At 41.2% G+C, this 28,000-nt stretch overlaps 1 protein-coding gene across 3 annotated transcripts; it reads left to right on the top strand.

Moving 5' to 3' along the window:
- The first annotated feature begins 737 nt into the window (after positions 1 to 737).
- Positions 738 to 27,698, top strand: rph3aa (rabphilin 3A homolog (mouse), a). 3 transcript variants are annotated; one of them, XM_071466527.1, is made up of 16 exons: positions 738 to 865; positions 15,967 to 16,095; positions 16,202 to 16,331; positions 17,236 to 17,319; positions 18,676 to 18,841; positions 20,533 to 20,718; positions 20,861 to 21,082; positions 21,338 to 21,417; positions 22,043 to 22,117; positions 22,756 to 22,865; positions 22,951 to 23,077; positions 24,212 to 24,265; positions 25,257 to 25,408; positions 25,658 to 25,739; positions 25,850 to 25,946; positions 26,654 to 27,698. In XM_071466527.1, exons 2-16 carry the CDS (start codon positions 15,980 to 15,982, stop codon positions 26,785 to 26,787), a joined length of 1,815 nt encoding a protein of 604 aa, XP_071322628.1. In that variant the 5' UTR covers positions 738 to 865; positions 15,967 to 15,979; the 3' UTR covers positions 26,788 to 27,698. The 3 variants fall into 3 exon arrangements, with proteins under 3 accessions (XP_071322628.1, XP_071322629.1, XP_071322627.1); XM_071466528.1 differs by lacking the exon at positions 738 to 865 and adding an exon at positions 10,552 to 10,687; XM_071466526.1 differs by lacking the exon at positions 738 to 865 and having other exon boundaries at positions 15,861 to 16,095.
- Positions 27,699 to 28,000: the final 302 nt, after the last annotated feature.

Raw genomic sequence — 28,000 nt, 5'->3', positions numbered from 1 at the left:
TCTAAAGGTAGATGTCCATGTGTTTGTGATCATAAAGCAGGTCTAGGTTCTATATTAATACTGTGAAAGTATCAAAGCCTCAGTCCACAGAGAAATGCACACAGCCTGTATTCAGAAACTGAGCCTTAAAACCAGCTGTTAGGACTTCTGGAACTTTGTGATGTCACAACAAAACAGTCAACGCCCTCAGGCATGTCTCAAGCCCCGCCCACCTGGACCCACCATCCAACCTTGCAGGATTTAATTTCTCTGTTCACCTGAAATCTGCTATATTTATTATTTTTTAATTTTTTTTATTTTTATCATTATTTATTTATCTGAGAAGTTTACGAGGCAAATGTCTCCAACCAGCAGTCCTGTCTCCTGGGAATTAGATTTTTATTCTAGTAATAATGTGATATCCTAATCTGGAAAGTAACTAATGACTAAGGCTGTCAGATAAATGTAGTGGAGTAAAAAGAGGAATATTTCCCTCTGAAACATGATGGAGTGGAAGCATAAAGTTGCTTAAATTGGAAACACTCAAATAAAGTATCTAAAAACTGTACTTACGTATAATACTAATAATACTAGTAGCAGAGTGAATTGTAATGTAGTTTAACTGTGGCATCACCATCTTGACTTTCAGTGATGAGATGAGAGTGGAAGGATTTAGTGAAGAGAGAGAGAGAGATGGAGGGAGGAGGGAGGGGGTGGGGGGCGGAGCGAGGGTTTTACTACAGAGTGTGTGTTGAGGAGGCGACAGTGAGGAGCAGAGTACCGGAGAGGATGCTGGATGCTGAGTATGAGCTGCTGGTGAAACACTGAAGCATCTCTCACCCTGACAGAGAAAAAGAACAACAGCTCGTCTGTTCCAACGCCTCAGGTAAGACAACACATCCCACTCTTCACCTTTTTGTTTATCTTAGCTGATTAACTCGTAAATTTTCTGTTTTTATAATAAAAAAATGACCTTTAGTGGCTTTTATGTTTAACTTTTTTATTTAAGGTTGGTTGACAGCAGCAGATATAACCTGCAAATTTAAACTAGTGTGTGGTTTAGTACTGTTAAACTTAAAGGAGCATTTCCTGTATTTTCCCTTTTAGACCATTTTATTTCTTCCTTTAAATAATTATAATAATAATAATAATGATAATAATAAGAAGCTATTAATTATTTGAATTTAAATATTACTTTAACATGATTTGTGACTAAAAAACATCATAAAATATTCATTTTTTGTCAGTTATGGTGTTGAAATACTTTTGATGTTTATGTCTTATTTATTTTTGCGTTGATAGATCTGGTTAAGAATCCCTTAAATTCAGAGATATGAACTGAGTGGCATGTTTTACATTTGACATTTACATTTTCTTGTCAGTGGACAAACTGTATAACACAGACACTGCTTCTAAATGATCTAATTTCTGTACAGAAATTTCTTGTTATGTCATCTTCCAACATACAGTTTACGCTGACACTGACATCTATGAGTGATGAGATCATTTAAAGCAGATATATCGCTCGAGCTCTGGTATAAAAAGCTTAGTAGGCTGAATGTTAACTGTTTTATCCTCCACTACATCCACGGGCTTGTTAACTGTAATGTATGCTAATGAATGAGCCCATCACCAGGGGCCCGTTAACATCAAGCACTTATGAGGGAGAAGATCAGCTGCAGCTTCAGTCTTCCATCTGTGTCTGCACAGCACGAGTACAGACACAGTGTTGAGCACAGGTCACCCAAAAAAATAAAATACATTTCAAGTGTAAAAATACAGTTCAGGTTGCATTCATGTGCATATAGAGTGAGCTTTCCTTTATGTCCCTGTTAAAGTCTCTGGAGCATGGCGCTCGCCGCCTAACGTGGAGCGGCAGTGATGCTAAAGCTGAGAAGGAAGGGATGAGGAAAGGAGAGGAAGAAAGGAATGATGGACTTGCTTAGTGTGTGTGTGTATGTGTGAAATTGATTTTTTTTATTTGGTCTATCATCCTCAGCCAAAGTCAAGTTTATTGAGCCCCCTCTTCTTTCCCATGCTCCCTGTAATCTCCGCTGAAGGCCCCCTTTTGACCCCCAATCAGCTGTATTGACTGTGGTTGGTGTGAGGTGGGTGGTGGTGGATTATATATACATTATATACCTCACACAGACTGCTGAGCTCTCAGGTGCTGACTGATGTGGCTAATGTGATTGAGTGGAAATGGTTCACGCCGACTCAACAGCCCCTGACTGCTGAACTCAGGGAAATCCCTCCGACTGTGGGTTTTTTTTCCTTGAGTCTGTGCTTTTTACAGTGTTGGCATTAAAGAATTAATTGTCTCAAATGAAAGCTGCTTTTAGCTGAGTGATGATGTCAGGATGAGGTTAATTAACCATTATCTGTTTACTCCTGCAATACCAGATTTTTTTTGGCTTTAGCAAACAGTTGCTTATTTACACATCCAGCAATTACAGAGCAACATAAGCACATTATTCCGTCTCTTTTCGCTCTGTGTTTGGTCTCCACCAGCTGCTAGATGCTCCACTGTGTTCACCAGCTGCTCTCTGGAGATTTTTAGAGCCGTTTCTCTGAAAACAGCTGCTGCTGTTGCAGTGAGAGTGAACCAGAGCAGACAGATAAACAATGACCCCTTTCACATTCACATTGTCATTTCATACATTGCTATTAGAAAAATATTGATAATAGCCAAACACATGTATTCCTGAGATAGCCAAGTAGAAATGATGTCTATACTGGATGATTCTTCACCTTAAAGTTCCTCCAGACATGTTTTAATCTATGTGCTATGATGGAAAACTGGGGCTTGAAGCACATCTACACTTCCTGATTGAGAAACCTGGATCAGGCCTTGGCCCCGCCCACCGCCTGCTCACTCCAGGTCTCCAGGTGAAAGAGTGTGAAGATAGTTAGAGGAGGAACATCAGAGAGACTAGCAGATGGATCAGAACAGTTAGCGTTGTTAGCATCTTTTGTCTGTTTATTTTGTTTGTTAGCTTGTAACTGGCAGTGGCTGACACAGTGTTAGTGGTTGTGTTAATGCTAACTCTCACTGTGTTTCCGGTCTATTTAGCTCCGCCCCCCTTTCCCACAAGTTGACGGGATTGGTTCCCTAGGTTCTATGACGTATGAATCCCTGACTGTCTGAATCTGTTTTTATGAGACTGTCATTGGTTCAAGGTGGAAACACTCAGTCATGGTGTCGACTGATTATTTCACTCATCATGTCTTGATTGTATAAAAACATCATCTGGACGTTAACAAGGTGAAACATTTGATTTTCATCAGAGGATCTTTAAGATTTACGACTGATGCTTATTCATCAAGCTAAATGTTACTACTACATGTTGACATTATATTGTAAACAAAGTCCTGAATGGGTTTTAACAATAAATACTATAATACCAAATCTATATGCATCTATGCAAACACACTTATTCTACTATTTAAGGTAATAAAAGTAGTTTTATATTGTTGATAGATTTTTTTATGGGCACCTGCCTCTTTGATCATAAAACACCGTCAGGGTCGGGGTCAAGTCCACCTGACTTCATCCATTTCAGCAGTCAACTGGAATTCATGAATTTCCCATTTCCCATTACTTCCAGTGAGGACTGTTCCACATGAGATCCTTCACGGAGCGTTTTAGCAATTTGGACGGTTGAGCTGTACAGTAATTGACTTCCCTCCTCCTCAGATCTGCAGCTGAGGCGTCATCGTTTCCAGCGCTCGGGAATTGTCTCAGCGCAGCGGGAGCAGCAGATGCGCTGCACAAATCCGCTGTGGCCAGAAGTGTTTGATTAGCTGTGTATTATGGGCACATTAGATCTGTTCACAGCCAGGAAGGGTGGTGTGTGTGTGTGTGTGTGTGTGTGTGTTTGTGTGTGTTTGTGTGTCAGCTGTAAACAGAAAACCACTATGACACTTTTGTATACTGCTGTGTGCAGATCTCTCCCCTGCATGACCCAAATATCCTGTTGGGGGGGGCCTCAGGTCAGAAATGTCCGACACACAACACCACCAGCGATCTGACCTCCAGGTCCCTTTGTTTTGTAGAAATAGGTGTTTACACGGCCCCCACTGACGCCCCATGTGACCCCACTGCATCTGCGCAGTTTGAATCATTTTACAAACCAAAACTTCACAATAAAACTTGAGTTTATTCTTGACTTTGACAACAGCAGCTGAAAATATAAAACACATTCACTGTTGTGGAGCTTTTGATCGTATCTTGGTCTTCATCAGCAGATGGATGAATAAATACCAGAGCAGCAACAACAACACCAGGTTTCCTGACCTGGTTTTTAACTCACCTGAAATCATAGACATTAAAATTTTCATCTTTGCCTGAACACTTTTTTCATCCAGAAAACTGCTACTAAATGAGATTATTTTGTCAAAAATATATGATATTTTCCAAAGCCATTTTTCCCCCCCAAAATTTTCTTATGCATGAAATTTCTTTCTTTTATTATTTGGGCCCCTGAATGTCTGGGACCCAGGGCTTTTTCTCCACTTACCCTGCTGGTAGTCCCCAGATAGATCTGAGAAAAAAATCGTAAAAGCCACTTCTTCCTTTCTCTGTGTCCTCACTTTTTTCCTGTCATTGAAAAGAATATTTAGCTATAATCCTTGATTTAAAAGTGAACATTTCCATTTAAACAAACATAAAAATGTAGAAGGAGTCACAGAATGGTTTGATGATTATGAAAATGATCTGAATCCTGATCTGAGGCCCTCACAGTCACCAGATCTCAACCCAGCGACGTGATGGAAACTTTGAGAACCTACAACAAGAACTGAATCTGTCCTGGAGGCTCGAGGTGGAACGACCTCGAACTGAGACACTTCATATTGTTTTTATGGAGCAGTTTTTTGTCTCGGACAATGATGATGTTCATTGACATGAAGGTTGACTGACTCCTCACACAGGACGTGGTGTGTTGGCCCTTATTTCTCCTCATTATTCTACCTCTGCCGTCCAGACAATGTACAAACTGTCCCGCACGAACAGAGGGATGAGTGAGGCAGTAGACAGAAAGAGAGAGAGAGACAGAGATAGCCTGAGGTTAGCATTTTGTTTTGCTCAGTTTAGCGGCTTCAGCGCTGCCCCTGGTGCACACACACACACACACACACACACACACACACACACACACACACACAGACAAAATCTGTGATTTCCACTCACCACTCACCATATGGGTGTTTGCTCTGTATTGAACTTGCCGTGCAGCGTAATCACACCGGACACACAACAAGCTGCTAATTAGCTATTGTTGTGTCTGTTCTTCTTTTCTATTCTTATCTGCAGACGACTGAAACCCTGAAATATTTTTTCAAATATTTGGGCTTTTTCTGCCTTCGTTATAGCCAACAGCTGAGAGATGACAGGAAATGAGAGGCGTAGAATTACAGACAAGCTCCCTGGCTGTATTTCAGTTCATGGACGGCGCCTGAACCTCAGGCCACCAGGGCGCCCTGAATCCAGACAGACACAGCCATTCCTAGAGACACACCCCTAAACAAGATGTTCAGAAACTCAAATGAGGGCAAAGTTCATCTGGAAACTCCATCTCCATCCACACATAATCTCTGCCATACTGACACACCTGAAAATACATATCACATGACCCATTCATGTACACTGGAAGGAAACAGGAAGCAGACTGTCCACTCTGTAGTTGGTCAGTTGCAGAAAAGTTGTAGCTTTAAAATGCAGAATTTATCTGCACAACAACCGATAGCAAAAACAACAGGGTCAGTAACACCTGTATTTCATTAACTATGTTGCTGTGGTGGTGGTTGTGGCTGATAAGATCCAATCAGGAGCAACCGTGGGTGTCTGCGGCATCGTTTCAACAAGGTCTCCAGGTCCAGACTAACATGCAACCCTGAAGTTTTCAAACTGAAATGGGTCCAGCAGCGTTTCCAAAACTCTCTGTTTTAGGGGCTTGAAAACTCTGGAGTGGCGTGGACGGCAGGAGCACACATAAAAAAGAGATGTGCTTTAAAACTAAAATGTATTAGTGTGGATTTAGCCTCAGTGTTCACCTGCAGTGGATGAGAAGATCTTTGTTGTCTCCTCCAACATTAAATATGCAAACAAAAGCAAAAGTAAAGTGCTGTTTGGTCCAGTTTCACATGAACTGTTGGAAAATGGCTGTTTGCCTGTTGACACTGCTGCTGGTGCAGGAGGAGAAACCAGAGGATCATCAAAGTCTTTAGGATTCATCCTCTGGGGACCATTTGTGTCTGCACCAAATGTCACAGTAACACATCTAATAGTTGTTGAGACGTTTCATGGTGGTGACGTTGCTGTTCCCAGTGCAGTAGCAGCGCAAAGAACAATAACAACACTGCATCCCTCATCCCTCAGCCTACTTGTATGTGATGTGTTCTGAAGGCCATCAAGTCTTTGACTCTCATATGTTTTGTTGTCCTCCCCCTCCACAGAGAAGGTACATTCATTCCCAGACAACTCTGTTATGTCAAAGCTTTCAGCCGCCCATGTTGGGATTTGAAGACCAGATTACTCTTATATCTACGCTTGGCTTTACTCAGGAGTCATCGGAAAGGGGCTTGTGTTCATGCATGTGTGTGTGAGTGTGTGTGTGAGTGTGTAAGGGTTAACGATCCCCACAGAGTCATCAGACTGGGGATAAAGTAGGTGTTGTTGCGTCTTTGCAGAACTAAGCTCCATAAGCTGCTTCCTCACTCGTCTGACAAGCCTCAGTGCAGGAGCGGGGGGATGTACGTGGGAGGAGAGATAGCAGGGAGCATGAATGGATGGATGGATGGATGATGATGATGAATGGGTGAGAGGATGAACACATGAAGCTTGCGTGGAGACTGATGGTAATGAAGTTGGTGGATTGACGAGATCTCTGCGTGGATGGTTTGAGCAGTGACAGCTGTGGGGACAGAGTGAGGAAAAGAGTGGGTGATAAAAGGCGGGATGCAGCATAGTGGGATGGATGAGTGTGTTGAGTAGATGAGTGTGTGTGTGTGTGTGTGTGTGTGTGTGTGTGTGTGTGTGTGCAGGAGTGCTGAAATGTTCCAGTCTAATTCATGAGGGAGTGTCTGGACTCCTTGGGGAATGTTCTGTGTACCGTAAATAACTGGGATGCTGCTGTTGTGGTGGATGAAGTTGCCTGAACCGGGTTTTCTAAGAGGACCAACCTCATTCAAGGTCCAACGACAGATCCAGACCCCTCAAGCTCATGATCAGTGATTCTATAGTTTAAAACCATGTGATCAACCAGAAAGTGCACTGTCCAACCTTTTCTTTATCAGCACGTTTAAAGGATAATTGGAGTTAATTACACTGTGGGTCTTATTTTCTTGTTTCCCAAAAGCATCAAAGGGCAAAGATGACTGAAATCCACCTTACAAACCCTGAAGCTTAAGAGGTGTTTCCTGAAAGCATCTTGAGTGAGGACACTTTTATAAATGACTGTACATTAGCGATGGCTCCTGTGTGGTTGTCATCTTACGAAGCTCCAGGACCTGGAGCAGGAACCAAAATCTACAGCTTTATTTAAGTTTTTAACGTTTTTGTTCATTTTTAAGTCCAAATTTTTAATGTGGGCACTGATGTTCTTTGCAAAGTGACGTTACACGAGGTATTTGTAAGTTGTAAGACTGATAGAAATTATTCCCCAAACTATGAAAATAAGAACCAGAACTACGTTTTAACTTTACATGAACGTGATCTGAAAAACTTTTTTCTATTTCCCTCTTGATTTTTCACTATAGATAAATTATTGTATATATTACAGTACGTAAATACCTATAATTGATAAGAGTAAGCACATTTTTGTTTTGCTCCTAAAACGTGAATATGAAACATAAAAAATAAAAAAAGGTAAAACCAGTGTGTAGCGGGGAAGCCTCTCGGCGGCACAGGAAACACAGGAGGATGACGCGATTTGTCATTTTTCCTCCCCGCAGCGCTCACACACTCTCACACAGTGTGTATTTGTTTGTGTGCTGACATTAATAACTCGTGTGTGTGTGTGTGTGTGTGTTTGTGTGTGTGTGTGTGTGTGTGTTTGTGTGTGTGTGTGGGGCCCTGCAGCTCTTAGTCAGCCCACATAGTCTGATGGAGCTAAAATGCCTTGGTTTCCTCTTACTTCATGTCAATTTGCCGTGTTTTTCTCTGTGCTGCTGACCGTGTGTGACAGGTCCTCACTCTGTGTGTGTGTGTGTGAAAGTCAGTGTGTAAAAAGTGTGTGTATTTGCATGTCTTTTTTTTTTTTTGCATGTCAATTTGTATTAATGTTAATAACAGGTTGGTGAAGGTCTTACAAACGATTACAGACGACCTGCTTTACTCCACCACACCGGCAGCTGGGAGACAGACAGGCCGACTGAGGGGAGACACGGAGAGACAGGCTGAGGAAGAGTGATACGCTGAAAGACGACAGAACTGCAAACATGACAGAGCAGCGCCGTAAACGTCAAGTTCTCTAATCTGACCTGAGAGAGAAAGAGGGGCTACAGCCACACCAGCAGCTCTGAACCGAGCTGCAGCTGCACTTTGAGCTAAATAGGAAATGTCCTGTAAAAACGAGCCTATAGGTCGTCTGTCAGCAGGTTATTATGACCCACAGTTACCTTTTGTTGCTAGGTGACATCGAGTGGTCGTAATAATGATGACAGGAGCAAGTGGAAAAGTGCGGTGACGAAGTTTATAGAGCGACAAAGTCCACGTCAGGATGAATATGACGTTTCCTGTGTGACTGTAGCAGTTTATGTTGTTTCTATTATCCATGATCGTTATTACTGTAACCATGACAACAAAGATCCTCTAATGTTGAGGAAGTACTCATTTTAACCCAAATCACCATCTTTTCCTAAACCTAACCAAGCCATGACTGTTACTATAGTAACCATCGTAGGTTCACCGCTCTTGGTATAGTCTGCATGTTTGCTATTGTAACCATGACAACCAAGGTCTGGTACCCCTTGAGAAAAACGACTTATATGGTTGTGGTTGGAGGAATGGTTGGCTAACGTCGTCATGCTAACATGCTGATGTTTACAATGTTCACCATCTTAGTTTAGTGAGTTAGCATGCTAACATTTGCTAATCACGCTAAACATGTCATAAGTTTTGCATGTTTTTTTTTTTTGTCATAAATTGAAGTTAATAAGATTTTTGACCTGATGAATTTCAGAGGAAACACTGAGAGGGATGGATTTCCTCTAATCTGATAAAATGTTTCACTCAAGACCACAAATGTCAACCTCGTGGTGGCGCCAGAGAAAAGAGAGTCAGGGGATTAAAGACTAAAGCCCTTGGATTCATCCTCTGGGATCCATGAACGTCTGCACAAAATTTAAAGCCAATCCATCCAATAGTTGTTGAGATATTTCAGTCTGCACCAAAGGAGTTTAACGACCGACTGACAGCCCAGTGTCCTCCATAGAGCCATGATTCTTCTGTGGCTGAAAACACAGCCTCACAACTGTTCTACATCTTACATGTGCTTATTCAAATGTTAAAGATTACATTATTTGTCTCAAACGTAATTCCTTCCCAGAATCGATTTCTGACGGCGGCAGCAGGGCTGTAATTCTTTGAATCCTTCTTTAACCTGTTCAGAGAGCTGTCAGTGGGCAGGAGACAATGGCTGTGCAGCTCCTCTCCATTATCGTAGAGTGGTTAACACCGGGTTCACCTCACAAGTTATGACCTATAATCTCAAATGGACGCACACACACACACACGCACACAGACGTGCTCCCTGGAGGTCGTTCCGCCCCTCAGTCAACTCCCGCTATAAAGCAGCTGTAAATCAAGCCGGGCTTCATGTGGTGACGTGTCCTTGGTGTAAGTCAGGGAGGAGGAGGAGCTCTGACACTTCGCCTTCTTTAAGTGGTGCCTATAGGAAACCACTTCGTCTCTCACATCATGAACAGATTTAGGGCAGGATGTGTATTTAAAATAGAGCGACAGGCCCACCAAAGTGTTGCTGTCGTGACTAAGGTCAGCAACGGAAATAAGCAAAAAACCTGTGATTCTTGGTTTGACAGGAAAACTCAAACTTCAATTCAACTTTTTTCTTTTGATCTACAATACTACAGCCAGGAGATGGTTAGCCTAGCTTAGCATAAAAGGCTGGAAACAAGGGAAACAGTTAGCCTGGCTCTGTCTAAAGGTGCGACCTACCAGCACCTGTAAAGCTGCTGCTAACATTAACACTAAAAATGTGTGTTAAAGGTCTTGTATCAGATGTATATAAAAATTTACTGCTGGTATTTTCAGTATATTTCACTTTTACATGTGAAATGTGAAAAAGCTTTGAGGATGATGACAGGAGGTGACGAGAGAAGCTAATGTTTTCTTAAACTCTGGTAGATTACTGCTGCAGGTTGTGCGCTAGTTATGCTAATGTTTACATCTTAAGTTCGACCATGTTCTTTAATTTATCACACTCGTCCTCTGCAGCCTGTCCATTCTTTAAATGCACAGTATCTCTGTACATGACAGGCCTGCTGCCCCTGGTTACGGTTGCTAAGCAGCAATAGGACAATCACTGTCTGAGAAGGGTTCAGTGAACGGCCATTTGCCTGTCGGATAAATCCCTGAAGCGTGGTCCTTCATCTGCCCTGGGGTCTTCTCTCGTGGTCGGGCTCAACAGAGGCATCATTAGAAGGACCTAAGCAGGATTACGACTAAAACCACAGTGACAATTGTGAGGTAAAAATGCAAATGCATAAATGTGCACTTGCATGGCTGTGATTGGCCAACGCAGCCCCTCGCTGGATGACATCATGTTGCGTTGTATTATCCTTTATCAGAGGCAGTTTAAGTCATAAAGAGGGGGGTGGGAGATGTGGGACTGTTTAAACATGGGGAAAACTGAGCATCTCTCCCGGAAGTCATTCATGGTGTTACACCTGTTTGCAGTGGTCAGACACAGACCCCACCCCACCCCAATCCGATGTCAGAAACGTGTGGGGGTAGGTTGTTTCCAGGCCTTTTATGGTACAGCTGAGCAGCACGTCGTCACTGAGCTCCTCACACTTCAGCTCTGTGGCAGTTTGACAAAAAGATGAGATACTTGAAGAGAATCGATGGGAAATAGAGTAAATAAAGTCACCACATGTGGCTCCATCTCCCCTCAGTGATGAGACTTCTCTCTGCTGTAATGAAATCAGTGCTGCTAAGTACTTGGACACACGAGGGACACACTGAGAGGTCAGCGGGTGAGAGCGGGGCTAATATTGATATGCTGTCATGTGTAAGCAGTTTCTGTCCTCTTCCCTGGATGACATTGAGAATCAGATGGGAGGTTCATGTCCTGCTGCAGAGCTCCACTGCACATTGATCTACTGTAAGGCAGCGACTGCTCCGCTCAATAATCAATATATAGTGTGGGTGTGTGTGTGTGTGTGTGTGCACGTGACTCTGAGGGAGAGAGGAAGAGAAACAACTGAATCTGAGTCTGATTCATGGCTAATACGATGTTTTATATGTGAGTTATAGGAAGTATAAGTGTTGACATTTATCTTGACATTTAAATGTCTTTTTTTTTATAGCTGAGAAAGTCGTATTTTTCTGTGTTTTTAATTTGAAATTTCATCATTTCCAGTGATGGAATGTAACAAAGTGCTTTTATTCAAGTACAGTGTTGAGGTATTTGTACTTTACTTGAGTACTTCCCATAGACTGTAAATAAAGATGGACGTCGCAACATCACCCACAGGTTTCTAAAGAGCGATCTTGAAGCTCAGAGTGGGCTGCTTCGCTGTTGCCATCTTGGCAGTGCCTGACTCCGCCCCTAACTCCCAGCTAATCCAAAAATGGGTAAAGAGGTGGGGCCTGTGTGAAGCCGAGCCTTTGATACATTTTGGTTGTGGCAAGCATACGCTCACCCTCCTGTCACTCAAAGAGGCCACGCCCTCAATTCTCCATCACTTTAGTCCTTAATAAAATATAAACAGGTGAGTTGTTTAAATTCAGCAGTTGTCATGAAGGAGGAAATGATCTCTAGAGACCAGAACAGTTTCTGTACCAGGCTGTAAACATGTTTCTTTCTGCTGTAAAGTTGGACATTTGAACATGGGAGTCTATGGGGACTGACTCACTGCTGGAGCTAGTGGTCATTAGAGGAACTGCAGCTTTATTATTATTATTATTATTATTATTGCATATATAAGCTAGCTTAACTGTTGTATATACTGCATCATATTTAAACTGATCATATTTGTTGTGTGCAAAATCTTAGCTGTCAGATAAACATAGTATAAAGTAGCAGAATATGGAAATACTCAAGTAAAGCACAAATACCTCAGAGTTATACTTAAGTTCAATACTTTGGTAAATGTACTTTATTGCTTTTCCATCTCTGGAAATATCTAATTTCAGATTATATACTAAACATATGCAATATTTTTTAGTGTAGTATTGATACTTTAACTTCAGTTATTGATCTGAATTTTACTTCTGATCATTTGATTACTAATGAAACTGAATTCAAATTCCTTCATAGTTAAGTTTTTCACATTGGACCAATTTGTAATTTTTCACATGGTCCTGGCTGGAACTGCAGTGATTTAATTCATAATGACAGTGTGTGTGTGTGTGTGTGTGTGTGTGTGTGTGTGTGTGTGTAATTGTGTAATCCATTGAGTGTGGTGTGGTGACTCACGGGTTGTGAGTGTCATTTCATACAGACCCCCACCTTTCTCTCTCACTGTGAACGCTTCAAGGCACACACACACACACACACACACACACACACACACACACACACACACACACACTCAGACATCACTCTGTCAGGTTGCCAAACTCTCTGCAATGACAGCTTCTCCTGACATTTACATGCGTTGTGGACAGGACGTTTTTCAGGGATGAGGAAGATGAAGGGCGCTGAGCTGTTGGTGTGTGAGGCGTTTAGACGTTCTTACTCAGCAGCTGCTGCCTGATGTTTAATACTCGGACACAGTCACCTAAAACCTCCACTGTTCAGACTCTGACAGCTCAGGTAGCTGCAGTTTACCACATTGTTTAATTAACACTAAATTGTTCTGACATGATTTAGAAAGATTTAACATGGGCGCTGCTTTCTCTCCGTACTCACTCCTAATTGTCAGCGAACACCTTGCAGGGTCAGCCAGGGAGGCGTCGTCTGTCTCAGCAGCCCTGTTGGACCTGAGGCGAGAAGTCGAGGTCATGGTTTCCTCTTAACAATGTTCTTGTCAGGAGATAATGAGTGCGCTTCTCTGCAGAGGAAATGTCTTCAGGCACCCACACTGCAGACCAGACTGCAATAACACATTGCAGCTCGCAGTTTGCCTTCCACAGTCAGGCCCAATTAGCGCCCTATTTTCAAGCACAAAGCAGCTGCACAAGTACGCGACGCCTGTGCACTTGGACATGACCAGCAGATGTTTGGGAATTTAACGGCCAGAGGCACGGGCACAGCAGAAGGTGTCACAGAGCTGAAATAAATCACGACAATAATCACATCAGCTCCTCTCAGACCTTTCAGGAGGAGAGGCTCTTCAGCTGGATGGGAAATGAGATCTCTGATGCAGGTAGTTTTATGTGGGCAGCAGGACTCAGTCACTGATTTTATTCTGTATTCCAGTTTTTTTCACATGATTTGACTCTTGTTTGTACATTTCACATTTTTATTTCATTCATGTTTAAGAAGAAGCAGCGTAAAGTGCCAGCAGCTTTGTCACAATCATGACGCCAACCTGCTGATGTTGAGCAGGTACTGAACAGGTGCAACTAACAGCTGTTTTCATTATCGATTCATCTGCTGATTTTTTTCTTGATTAATCAGTTAATCATTTGGTTTATAACATGTCAGAAAAGTCAACAGTGACATCTTCAAACGTCTATTTGTCCAATCAATAGTTGAATAACCAAAAATATTCAGTTTACTATCAGATATGACAAAGAAAAGAATAAAAAAAAACTCATATTGAAGTTGCTGGATCCAGCAGATATTTAGCATTTTTGCTTAAAAAATTATATTGACCATTTCCCTTATGAGATCAATAAAATTTCTTAATAACGAACATCTGCTAATTAGCATGAAACACAAATCTGAAGCTGATGCAAATGTCATTAGTTTTGCAGGTTTTTAGCCATAAACCAAAGTAGCCTGCTGGACAAATAACATTGTGACCTGATGATGAGAGAGAAAGTTAAAGAAAGTTAAATCATTACACTTCATCCTGTGGGAGACAGAAACGTCTTCACCAAATTACATCACAATCCATCTAATAGTTATGGAAACGTTACACAAACACCCCACAAATGTGAGTCCCACAAAAGGCGAAGTCAGCAGATCAACAAACCATCAATATTCGTACAGAAATTTCAGTCAACAGAGCGACTGACATTATCATATAGATCCAGGCTGAAAGCAGCTAAAACTGACTGAATTAAACATCATCTGAGACAAGATAACTGGATTACAAAGAGGTCACCTCCCTCACTATTAGAGAAGAAGGTTAGTCACAGCAGTTTGTGAGCTGCGGTGAAGCTGTGCCTGTATTTCTGCAGGACACAGGTAGATTTAATCCTTACAACCAGCAGCTGTTCAAGTTCCATCTGTAGCCTGAAGGGCTGTGCTTCACGATTATGCATGCAACAAATATAGCTACCTTGATCTAATCTTGCATAACTTAAGCTCTGTAAAAATAGGTACAAAGGCCTCCTTACAGTGTTTGTGAATACATCAAAAACATGGCTGGAGCCTGGTGCACACAGCAGAATTATAAATAGGGGAATGTTGTCCTCATGTGGTTCAGACTCAAAACTCAGCTCTCCATAAACCACACCTGTAAGAAGTGTGATGACTCCTGTTCGTGACCGTCCCTCCACATGTTTTGCGATGAAAATCATGGGAAGCGACAAAATCACCCAAACACACACATTAGAAAAGAAAACAACAACAACTCAGATCACAAGATGACTGTGTTTGGAAATTTGGGCTCAGATTTGAAACCTTCCAACCAACAGTATGTGCAGAACTGGTGCTTTTTTCTTCTGCCAGGAATATTTCTGAGACAATCATCTTGTGACCGACTGAACTAGGGGGCTAAAATGATTAATCTCAGTGATGTCTGGTCTGATGCAGTCAGTGCTCCAGGCTCAGCTCTGATTGTTGTGAAGTCTTTATGTTGACATGTTGCACAGTCAGGCATAACTTTTTAAAATGTGAAATAAAAAGGTAATTTTAATGCTGGAGATTATTATAAAACAAAATAACTTAAAATTATATTTAAAGATAAAACAGAAAAAAGAATTTCTTAACACCAAATTCTAAACATGAACTGTAAAAATGTATTTTCCTTGGGCTTTGATAATCAGTATTTAGAATAAAAACTGAAATTGTGCTTTACTTGATTAATGCAGGAAAACCAGATTCAAGAGTTCACCCCATGTTTATTTTATATTTATTTTGTAAATCAGTTATATTAAATAAATGTTTCTCTCATTATCCAGTAAATATAATAAGAAAATTGTGTTTAGATATAGCTTATTCAACTCTCTGATGTTATTCTGACTTTACTTAACTTTATTTAACTTTAATTGGATAAACTTAAAGCCTGAACCTAAATTAAATCAAATCTACTTACTCAAAGTTTTCTTAACCTTCTCTTTTTTTACAGTGTGTGTGGGGCCAAATCTGGCCCCCAGGCTGTAGTTTGTCATTTGCTTACTGATGATCACTTGGTCACAGCTCAGACATGCGTTATTAACGTAAGAACCTAGTTGTGCGTTATTGTGTGCGACAGCGTCTTCGGTCGCTCGGTGCTGCTTGAAGTCCAGAATGTTTTCCAGCTGTGTTCCTGTCCTTAGATTTCAGCGTCTACTTCTGCTTAGTTACACACTTTTTGGAGGTTGTGGCCTTTTGGCTGAGCTGCAGTTTCACTTTGCATGATGCTTACACTCTTTGTGTCTATTTGTGTGTGTGTGTGTGTGTGTGTGTGTGTGTGTTTTGGCTTCAGGTCCGGCTGGACGATGAACAGGTCTGGCGGCCCCCTGGGGGAGGAGCTCACAGATGAGGAGAAGGAGATCATCAACAGCGTCCTGGCTCGCGCGGCCATGATGGAGGCCATGGAGCAGCAGAGGATCGAGTGAGAGAGGCTGTGGTCACGCACACACATTCCCTCTGAGCCGACTGATTTCTGCTGTAAATCCTGTGTTGTGCTTGTGGTTACAGCTATTTGCATGTGTTCTCAGGCGTCTCTCCAGTCGCCTGGATAATATCAAGAAGACGGCGTGTGGTGATGGACAGGCGCACTGTCTGCTCTGTGGGGCGGCGTTTGGACCACAGGGGGTCACAGCTGTCCTCTGTGTGCAGTGCAAAAAGGTAGGTGGACATATGTCTTATGTCTTCCAGACAGACTCTGTAGTAGTGGAGAACATGTTCCCAGATGTTGTTGGGACCAAAGATTGTCTATAAACACGGATGTAAACTCTGAGTCTGAAAAGTGAAGCCAGTGCTGAAGAGTCTTAAAGCTGCGTCTCTCTACTGACCATCAGGGGGCGACTCCACTGGCTGTCAACAGAGTCTGATTGTATTGAAGTCTATGTGAAACTGTCTCTACCTCTCACTGATTTATTCCCTCAGTAAACATTTTCCTGATGAGTTTATGTCTCAGTCTCTAGTTTCAAGTCTTCTTCAACACAACATGATGTTCATTTTTTAAATTATGGTCCATTTAGAGGAAAATAGACCATAAAGCAGGGGCTGCATTAGGGCGGGGCTACTGTATGATTGACAGACTGAACCACACACCTGCCTGACCATCAGGATAGAGGACGGAGCAGGTCAGATCCGCCCCTCACTCCTCCTCAGCTCCACCTTCTCCTCCAAATCTGGTTTCTTCTGGTTTCAAAAAACCAAGATGGCGATGGACAAATCACAAACTCAAAGCTTCTGAACGACAGTTCACAAACCAGTGGGTGACGTCACGGTGGTTTGCCACTTTGTTGGGACTGAGCTTCTGTTGACTGTATTTTCTATAGTATTGTGTGGCTCCTAAGAGGTTTCCTATGGCCATAAGCAGCCAGTGGCCCATATGCTAACTCGTTGTGACGCACGCTGTCTTTCCTGGTCTTCTGTTCCTTGCTGCTCTCACTAACTAAGTTGTGGTTAATGCCATCTGAACTGTAGAAATATATGTGCTCTGTGCACCTGCTGTCAAGGACTGAATCTGTGCAGGGTTATTCCTCCATGTGTGTGTCTTATTTCCGTGTTTGCCTCTTTGCAGCACATGTGCACCAAATGCGGGATCTGCAGCAGCAGCGGGTCGTGTCCTGCGTGGCTGTGCAGAATCTGCAGCGAACATCAAGAGGTGAGGGGAAGGAAATGTGAGGAGCAGAGTGAATTTGATAAAATCATGACGCCAAATTATCCCATTATGTCCAGAAGCAAAGCTTTTCTCATGATATGAACCATTTTCTAGCTTTTAGACTCGGCTTTTAGCACAGAATTGCATTTCACCGTCCACTGACCTGGAAAATTACCCTCCATTGATATGCCCTCAATATTCAAAATGAGTAATGGGTGTTTATCTTGGCACGTAGTTGGTTTTTAAAAAATACACATAGCATTTTGATCAATATAAAACATGAGTAAAAAGGTCTGCTCTCACTGATGCAGTTACACTTTGCTCTTGTGATGATGGTTCTGTGTTTGTTGAGGTCTCTGCCTCGGGGAGCCCACACTCTTTAAATAAATGCTCTGTCCTGTCAGTCACGCACAGAATAACCACTGTGCTGCTGCAAATACACAGTGGTCATGTGTCTGTTCCACAGCATCAAGGAACGAAGAAATAAACAGTCGTTTGCCAGTGAAATCACACGATGAATCAGTCACAGATTCATCAATATATCGTTTGATTTAACACACGAACAATCGCACAGAAACATGACATCATCTTCATCACTCCATTATAAGGTGGCCAATCAACACACTCATAAGTAAATATGGACGAAGAGAGAAGCTCATTCCACTTCTTCATGAGGTGATTTTAAAATGTTTGTCAAAGCTGCAATAACTGACTGAAACAATAAGCAGCTTTAATGATTTAATGATTTTAATTGATTAACAGGTGTCACACTCAGCTGTGGTGACTGTTGCTTTTTCAATCTTAGTTTCAACCAGATTCAGATTCAGATTCAGATTTGTTTGCAGCTTATACAATCACATATACACACAACCTACGATTCATAAATACTGTTCACAAACACTCCTGCATGTCGAGGGCACAGTTCAACAACCAGGTCAGTAAATAAATAGCAATAAATAGTAAAACACATAAAAAAATAAAATAAAAAAATACATAAAATACATAAATAAATAGACCAAGAAATGTGTCTCAAAATGAACAATAAAAGAAGTTATTTTAAATTATCTCTCTCTCTCTATATATATATATATATAGTATATATATATATACTGCTGATACCAGCAGATAAATCAATGAGCAGTAAAAATTTCATAAAATTTCCTTACTGACATTAAAAGACATTAAAGGATCAAATTTTTCACTTTTGGCTAAAATTCATTTTTTCTTCTTATTTTGTGACTTTGGAGGGAAAATGTAAAACTTAAGCTTCATAGTGTGTAAACTCTAAATCCAGCAGTTTTCTTTCAGAGCATTCAGCATATTGTTCTTTTAATATAAATTCACTGTGTGTTCCTGCAGATACACAAACGTTCAGGAGCTTGGTTCTTCAAGGGAAGAGACCAGCAGGGTCTGCCTGCCCCCCTCCCTCTGTCCAGACCTCGACAGTCCAGCACTGACAGCAGCCCTGCTCCACCGGACCACGATGGACCACAGGAAATTACAACACATCCTCCTGCAGGACATGGTAGCCTGTACAAAGAGACTAGATTTCACACTCTTATACCAAGATGATGATATTTACAGTAGTAAAAAAAAATTCACTATAATCTACTTAAATATTCTCAAACGCTGCATAAGTGTAATTGAAGAAGATTATTATTTTTGGAGCTAAATCTAAGCGCCAGAATTATAAAAAATATATTAAAGTATCGTATTCTTCTACTTCAGTGTATCTTAAATAGGTACATTAATAGTACTACATCTATAGTAAGTTAGTGTATTATTCTGAGGTACACTAAAAAACAAGTACGTTATTTAAAATATGCTTTTTGGATTTTCATATATTATTATGAATCATACTTAAAGGGTTAATGTTAGAATTTAATTTAGTTACACTTTTATAAATATGTCTTCAATACCATATTCAAGTATTAGTATTTAAGTACATGTCAAATAGTAATACTCAGTACTACCTGAGTTGTAATTTTTTTTTTTTTAAGTACAATTAAATGGGCTGATGTAAGAATTTCATGTTATGACATTTTTGAAAAATGTGTCTTTAATACTTTAATACAGTATTAGCATTTGACAGCACTTAGAATAAGTGTAATAGTAGTCAGTACTACTTTAATAGTGATGTCTGATCTTGGTAAATGGCAAATTATGGTGTTCATGTTTCATTACAACACAATCATTGAGACACACTGGCCACAGGACATAACTGTCTGATGTTATTACAAACTGAATTACACAAAATAAAAGTGGCAGTGGACTCACGGTGAGTCCACTGACCTGTGGATCAGAGAGTCACGGTGCCAAGTTACACCCCTGGTGTCACTTTTGGCCTATATTTCAAAATTATGTGCAATCGCTGCTTTTATATGAGAAAAACTACACTAACATTGTTCCAGTTGTTCAGTGATATAGAGAAAATTATCTATGTTGTTTTCTTCTCATCCCACTTTTATTATTACTGTGTTTTTACACCTGCCTCAGGCAATAAACTGTTGCTTGCTTCACATTTGCACATAATGACAAATTCAACTTGACATTACTGAGAAAGACTTTTTGTAATCACTACAAAATTTATATTGGCTGCAGGTTCCATTTTAAAATAATCCTATACTGTATATCTACTGAACTGAGCTGGCACCATTGTTCTTTATAAAAAGCCAAACTGTCTTCTGTCCTTGTGCGTCTGTCTGATATGGAAATCTGGAGGAAATGTATTGTGCTTGCCACATATTTAGAAATATCATTCCTGGCATGGTTTCATTGTTGGGAAAGAAAATAAATTCAGCCACCACTTAAAGAGTGTAAATAAATAGCAACATAGAAGTAAATATATAAGCTGTATATTTTCAGTATTAAATGTCAGGACCTTAGATGAATCAGTGAAGATGCTGATCTTTGGAGACACGTTCAACCTGAAGACGGCAGCATCTTCATCAACACACTGCATCACTCAGTGAGTTAGACCTTGAGTATGAATGTCCTGTGATGGATTGTTGTAAGGAACTGCAGGAGCTTAAGAAAAGAAACGTGCAACCGGGTGGAAAAGAGACTGAAAACTGAGATGTGTTTGGTGACAAGAAAACACCTGATGGGGCTTTAAAAGTCTCCTGTCATCAGAGTGTGGTGATACCAGTGTAAAGTGGTGTTGGTGCGAACAGTAGCTGTAGCGGAGGAGGTGAAACTCTGACTTTGTCTCCTCAGAGCTCGGCACTGAGCCACGGCAGCAGCAGCCCTGTGGATCAGAACGATGGGAGCAGACAGCAAGAACAACAGCTGACAGCTATAATGAGAGTCAGTCCCGTCCAGCAGCTGTAATGAAGACAGGGGGACATGTGTTAGCCTCCAAACCACCGCGGGCAAACGCACAGCAGGCTGCCCCCACCTCAGGTAACGTAGCAGCGCTCCTTCTAAGAATAAGATCAGCGCCACAGGGCGGCTTTCAAAACATTTATCATCAACATCATCGTGTAAAGAAGATGTTTGAGTCTGTGCCAGTCGCTCAGTTTGTGTCTTTTGTCTCTGGCTCCAGCTGCAGTCGCTGGGAGCAAACATTCAGAGAGGGAGGAGGCAGTAGCCCCTCCAGCTGTGGAGGAGAAAAGACAACCTGTTGTCTCTGGCTCCATTTCATCCCATGTTCCTGCAACCAGAACTACTCCACCTGTTAACCCCCCGGCCAACAGGCCCACCCCCCCGAGACCAGCACCAGATCGAACAGAGGATGAGGACAATGACTACGACTCAGACGATGCCAGTAAGACTGATTATTCTTCTTAAGACAACCCTCTGATTTATAGAAAGTTAAAGTGTCCCAGATGTTTGCTTACTTTCTATTTTTGTCACTTTAAATAAAATGAATTCCTCCTTGTGCGCCTCCAGCTGCTGAAGACGTTTCCAGTGCAGCGATGACGAATGACAAATCAATGTTTATCTGTTTTACATGGAAACTGGTTCCTCAAACAGGAGCCAGGGAGAAATCTGACGTGTTCCAGTGTTTTTGTTCTGGCAGCTACTCTGGGATGTCTGGAGTTCAGTCTCTTTTACGAACAGGAGAACCACGCCCTGCACTGTTGCATCATTAAAGCGAAGGTAAACACACAGAGACACACACACACACAACGAGAAGAGACGATAATTAGACAAGATGAGACAAGACGAGATGGGAAGAGACAAGATGAGACAAGTGAAGCCAAAATAAGACAAGATGAGACATAACAAGAAAAGTCATGACAAGACAGGACAAAACAAGACAAGAGACATCAAGACAGACAAGAAAAGATGGGACAAAACAACAATAATGGCACAGGACAAAATGAGATGTGAAAAGACAAGACAAGAAGGGACCAGGCCATACAGGACAAGTCAAAACGGGACAAAAAAGACTGGACAAGACAAGACAAGATTAAAGATTGGACAAGACGAGATGGAAGATGAGACATGATGAGATGAGCCCAAGCAAGATGAGACAAGTGAAGCCAAAATAAGACAAGATAAGACAAGATGGGACCGGGCAATATAGGACAAGATGGGACGAAAAAGACTGGACACAAGAAGTTGAGATTAAAGATGGGACGAGAGGAGACAAGGCCTGACCAATAACCAAATTAGATTTGTAGAAACATTTGTGATCAATGACTTTAACAACAAATCCATTTCTGAACCACATAAACAAATGTGTGTCTCAGTCTTCCACTGTTTGTCTCCTGTGTCTCAGGGTTTGAAGCCAATGGACTCAAACGGACTTGCTGACCCGTATGTGAAGCTGCACCTGTTACCTGGAGCCAGTAAGGTACAGTCACCTCATTCTAACTGCTCAGCTCTGAGTTAGTGGTAAAACTCCACCACAAGCTTCTCACACTTTTCATGATTCATCACCTCCTCTAAAGAGGAAACAGCTGCTGGAAAAGAGGTTAATGAGAGCGGCGAGGCCAAAACAATAAAGCTGCAGGCCCTAAAACCAAAACAATGATTTAAAATAGACCGAAAATCTCTGTAGAGACTGAAAACGTTGAGTATTGTAGCTTTAAATAAACCCAGCTGCACGTAGCCATCAGCTAATGCACTGTAAAGGGACGTGGAGTTCAGTGGTTTTATAACTCACAGCTTGTGAGGAAGGTGTTGGGGTGTGTTTATTTAATTTGGGATGCTCTCATATTATATAATGATGCAGTAACCCATCAGCTAATGCTCATGGCATCAAATATATGAGCTCCCGCTGATGGTACATGATTTATGACATGAAGAACTGTCTTTATTGTTCTGATCTCTTGAGTGATCATCTCACTCACAGTGAAACGGGAGAATTTGTTTGCTTGAAGCAAAGCAGTTTGATGTTTTGATGAGCACCGGTTCCACTGTTATTTCAAATCAGATCTATCATGTTTCTCTTCTTCTTTGTCTTGTGTTACTGTTACTGTTCTCTTCCAGTCTAACAAGCTCCGCACCAAGACCCTTAAAAACACTCTGAATCCTGTGTGGAATGAGACGCTCGTCTACCACGGTATCACCGATGACGAAATGTCGCGCAAAACTCTCCGGTAAGAACAACCTTAACCTTTACCTCCTTCATCATGGCAGTTACATAACAACGGCAGTTTTGTAGAGTGCCCTGTCTGTCGTCAGGCTTTCAGTGAGTGACGAGGACAAGTTTGGACACAATGAATTCATTGGAGAAACACGAGTCGCTCTGAAGAAACTGACCTTTAACCAGAAGAAGAACTTCAGTGTCTGTTTGGAGAGAGTGATCCCGGTAAGCCTGAGGACAGTTCACCCAAATCTCTCCAAACTACATTCTGCTTTTTCCATTTGCCTCCATTATATTTTATACTGGGAAGGAGCCCTGAAGAGATAAAACCAAAACCTGAGCTCTAAGTTCATTCTTGACCTTTGAAACAGCTGCTGACAAAACAGTCTCATCTCTAGCGCTTATTAAAAAAATGGAAATGTCAACATGTATAATTTTATGACAGCGCCATCTGGTGATGAAGATGATCATGAGAAATGATCGAAAGCTCCAGAGCAGCTGCTAAATGGACACTGAGGTGAGATCATTTTGTCAGCTGCCGTTTCCAAAGACGAGAAGGAACTTTGAACCTCAACGTTTAAGCCAACAACGGCAGGAAGTCCTCAAAGCACTCATGTTGAACATCTAAAGCTCTGCTGATGAAGGCCATGAGATACGACTGAAAGGTCCAGAACTGCCACTTAATGGACTATGAGTGATTGTTTTGCTTTGTTAGACACCTTACACTATCTAAATGGCTGAGATGAATGAGGACAAATGTTATTTTATAATATGGGTGAACTGATCCACGACACCACTACCTTTAAAGGAAAAGTTCATCATTTTGGAAATAAGATCATTTGCTTTCTCACAGAGAGTTTGATGAGAAGATCGATACCTAGCACACTGTTGCAAACTAAATAAGAACCTAAATCCAGGGGACAGTTCAGTTAGCTTAGCATAAAGACTGGAAACAGGCACGGCAAAGAAATGGTTCAGTAGATAGACGAACAACCTTAAACCACCCCCCCCACTGCAAAACCATAATTTGTCATTACACTTATTTTTTTGTCGGGATAAAACAACACATTGTGTTAGTTATAGAGCTTTACAGATGTTCAGTTAAAGCCAAGCTGGCAGTTTCCCCTTGTTTCCAGTCTTGCTAAGCAAATAACCTATTTCCCGAAATGCTGAACTATTCCTTTAATGCTGTTTATGTTCTACAGTGTATTATATTTTACATTGTCTCATTGTCTTAACTGTGTTGATTTCTTTCATATTAGTTTTCCCAGTTTTGTTTATGTGTGTACAGAAGCTAACAATGTGCTGCTGCTGCTGCTGATGATGATGATGGTCACGACTGGTTTACTTTATGTGCAGGTGAAGAAGGCTGTAGGAGGCTCAGCCCGCGGCATGGCTCTCTATGAGGACGATGTAAGACCCTCACGTAGATCTCATACTTCTGTGTGTCATGACTTTTTTCTGAGTGAAAGTGTAAGAGGAGAACTGCAGATCATATCTTGTTATGTAAGTTTAAGGACGGTGTCCGGTGACACTGAATGTTTCCTAATCACAAGTACTGTGTGTGTCCAGAGCCTGATATATCTCAGTCCTCTGGGCCACAGATTTATGGATGCACTGATACTGATCCGGTATCTGCTGGATGTGATCGATCCACATCAAAGTTCTTTATCAATGATAACAGAAAATTCAATGTTTCCAGTATCAGTTACATCCATTCAGTCAGCCATGATGGGAACTCATTTTTTACAGCCACTCATGTTACCTTACTTTAACATGATCCCAGTGAGTCCACACTGGGAGATATACTGATTTTAAATCTGATGTAGGAGTTTATTATGACTCAGTCCTACATTCAGTTACTGCCCCTCTAGAGCCACCAAATGTGGATTAATCCACCACAGGAAATAGTCCCCAACAAATGCATTATTTCCTCCGGTTTGAGTAACATTTTCTAACAACTACAGTGTCCAGCTGTTTTGGGAAATTACTTTTTAAAAGCCTTAAAAAAAAAAAGAAACTATTCATTTGTGACCTGTTTTTAAAGATTTACATTTTCAGTTGGATCCAGTGGATGTGGAGCTGAGAGCCACAGACAGGGTGGAGAAATTTGATCTCTTCCTTTGATTAGTTGACAATAACAAAAATATGGAGGATTACATGCCTTATCTTGCCTGAAAAGGAATAACTTGGAACACACATAAAAGTGTTCACATTTACAAAATGTTGATTTCAATTGAGATAATCCTGTTGCATAAAACATACATGTAGATACTTTAGCACTTACACATGTGCATTATCCTCCATTAATCACAGTATAATCCCTTCAGATATGTATGCATGACGAAGGAGCATGAGGATCAGTGAAATTATATACTTTATGTGTGTGTGTGTGCGCGCGCAGGTGAATGAAAGTGAGGATTCAGAGGAAAGAGGTCGTATCCTGGTGTCCCTGACGTACAACAGCCAGCAGAGTCGTCTCATAGTGGGCGTGGTCCGCTGCGCCCACCTGGCTGCCATGGACTCCAACGGATACTCGGACCCGTTCGTCAAAGTGTACGTTCTCCGCCTCACTGTACAGATCAGCTCTTATGGAGACATGAAACACACTTAATTAATCTCCTGATGAGAGTTAGATGAGAAGATCCGTACCACTCTCATGTCTACAGCTAGGAGACGGTTAGCTTAGCTTAGCTTAGCTTAGCATTAAAGCTGAAAACAGATCATAATATTGCCAAAACCAGTGAACTATTTCTTTTCTGAGGTAGAATTACTTGATGTCTTTCTTGGTCTTTTGTGCTGTAGATGTCTGAAGCCAGATATGGGAAAGAAAGCTAAAAACAAGACACAGATCAAAAAGAAGACCCTCAATCCAGAGTTTAATGAGGTCAGTTCTTCCCAAACTGTTTTTATTTGCACACATACTGGACTTTGTCATCTCCCGCTCTCCCCGATTACAGCAATAAATTTTGTAATAAACTCATCACTGTGTTCCAGGAGTTCAGCTACGACATAAAACACGCTGAACTCGCCAAGAAGACGCTGGACATCTCAGTCTGGGACTACGACATGGGAAAGTCCAATGATTTCATTGGTAAGTCTGGTTATTGACTTGTAATCACGTTTCCCCATTAATTGAGATGGAAATGTCTGTTGTTTAACCAATGTCATATATTTAATTTAGTGCATATGCAGGTTTATTAAAACAACATACATATAAAAATTCTATGTTTTTATATGTTTTTTATTAATTTCTACTACTGCTACTGTAAAATATCAACATATATCGACAGGCTTTAGCATGGTTATATATTTATGTAACATATATCTACAATGTTTGCATGCATACATAAAAATACATTTATTTGTACGGGCTAAACAGATATAGTAATATATGAAATTGCAAAAATTTCTAATATCTTTCATTTACTATAATTTTTTACATATATGTTTTTATTTTATATGTACATGTATTTCAGTATATGTACATATATTACATTTCAGTATGGGTTGTTTTGTCTTGTTTTGTGGTTGGATTGAAATTCTGTGCAAACATTCATGTACTCCTCAGTAATAACTTTGGCTTCTGACCAAGTACCTGCAAATCTAATGATGTGTCCATCATAGTCATGGGACAATATTAGCATGCTAACATGCTAAATGTAAATAATTAACATGGTAAACATCATATCTGCAAAACATCACCAAGTTAGCATGGTGGTGCAGTATTTAGCCTCCTGCTAACATGTCAAGTTTTAGTCTTGTTGAAATATTAACGCTCTCTCCTCTCTCTGCCTTCAGGAGGATGTCGATTAGGCATCCAGGCTAAAGGAGAGTGTCTGAAGCACTGGTACGAGTGCCTCAAGAACAAAGACAAGAAGATCGAGTGCTGGCATGTTCTGCTAAATGACAGCTCTGTTCACTTTGAGGATTAAAACGTCACCTCCTCTCCTGTGGATTTTCTTTCTCCCTCTTCCTCCTTGTAGAATATTGTCTTCCTGTGAGCACAGGTAGACCGATATTATCCTTGTGCTTTTATGTCCCAGAGTAAAATGTGCAAGCTACATTTCCTGCAGTTTTCAGGTGACCAACATGGATGTTGACCCTGGGGGCCTTCGCAACAAGGAGTGACCACTGAGCAGAACCAGGGCGCTGCCATGTTGCCATTTTCACTGGTATCGTATCATAAACTGTATCATATGAGAAATAAACCTTACCTGATGGGCGGTAATGATTGAATAGAGTGATTATCATATTTATGGAGAAGATAAAACCCTTGTTATCATTGTCTTTATGACAGTATGTTGTGATGACGTGTGGAGGGAATTCCCAGTTTTCTGTCTGACCTCTTATCCCCATGTTGATCCCTGTCATACGAGGTCATGTACTGTGTTATCAGCTGATCTATGTGACCACGTTGCTCCAGTGCTTGCATCACCACAACATGCATTTCACTTGTCATTGTGCATACATTACTGTGCATATGTTTATAAGGACACTTATAGATATTTGGTTGCTGGAACTGATGTGAACAGACTCTTTGTGATTTGCATTTATGTTTCAATACAGATGAAATGTTGGTCTGTCACAGCAGTGTGTCACCTCTTCCTGTGCATGTGTGAGCTTTCTGACTTTCTGATGGAGAAGTCAAAAAAAGCCCAAAACGCTTCTGCATGACGTCTTATTATGATCACTCATGAAATCTTCCTCTGATGGATATAACTGATCTGCACTCATGTTTTCAGCTACATTTTCAGCATTTTCCTCTCTGTACTCACCTTGATGCATGTCTGATCTCATAGTGTAGCAAACACATGGCTAATAAATAAAGACATCATGGCACTTCCTTTGCTCTTCCGCTTGTTTGATATCCGTTGTGACATGGCAGAAAACTTTGCCTGAATCAGGTGAGGTTTGGACCAATCAGCTCAGACAGACACGCAGCTGAGAAATTTGTGAACTTTGACCTCTTCTGATAAAGCCTCTCTCCAAGTAGGTAAAAGTTTATGTACTTGTTACTCTCTTAAAAGTCTGGCCTTGAATTAAAGATAATCTGCCTTTCCCATCTCATCTGAAGATACAACACTCGACAAAAATGACCGATCAATACAGCTGATCAGACGTAACCCCGACACAGAGCAGAGAGCA

Source organism: Trachinotus anak, unplaced genomic scaffold (assembly GCF_046630095.1).
Source record: "Trachinotus anak isolate AG129_WGS33_773 ecotype Australia unplaced genomic scaffold, CSIRO_AGI_Tana_v1 ptg000028l, whole genome shotgun sequence".
Classification (NCBI taxonomy): domain Eukaryota; kingdom Metazoa; phylum Chordata; class Actinopteri; order Carangiformes; family Carangidae; genus Trachinotus; species Trachinotus anak.
The sequence above is the reverse complement of the archived record's forward strand: the minus strand, read 5'-3'. Positions and strand labels throughout refer to the sequence as shown.

Coding starts and splice junctions, on each gene's coding strand:
- rph3aa (XM_071466526.1), top strand. CDS start 15,896: ATGATGCTTACACTCTTTGTGTCTATTTGTGTGTGTGTGTGTGTGTGT. Junction 21,083..21,337: donor CTACGACTCAGACGATGCCA/GTAAGACTGATT, acceptor TTGTTCTGGCAG/CTACTCTGGGATGTCTGGAG. Junction 22,118..22,755: donor TGTTACCTGGAGCCAGTAAG/GTACAGTCACCT, acceptor GTTCTCTTCCAG/TCTAACAAGCTCCGCACCAA.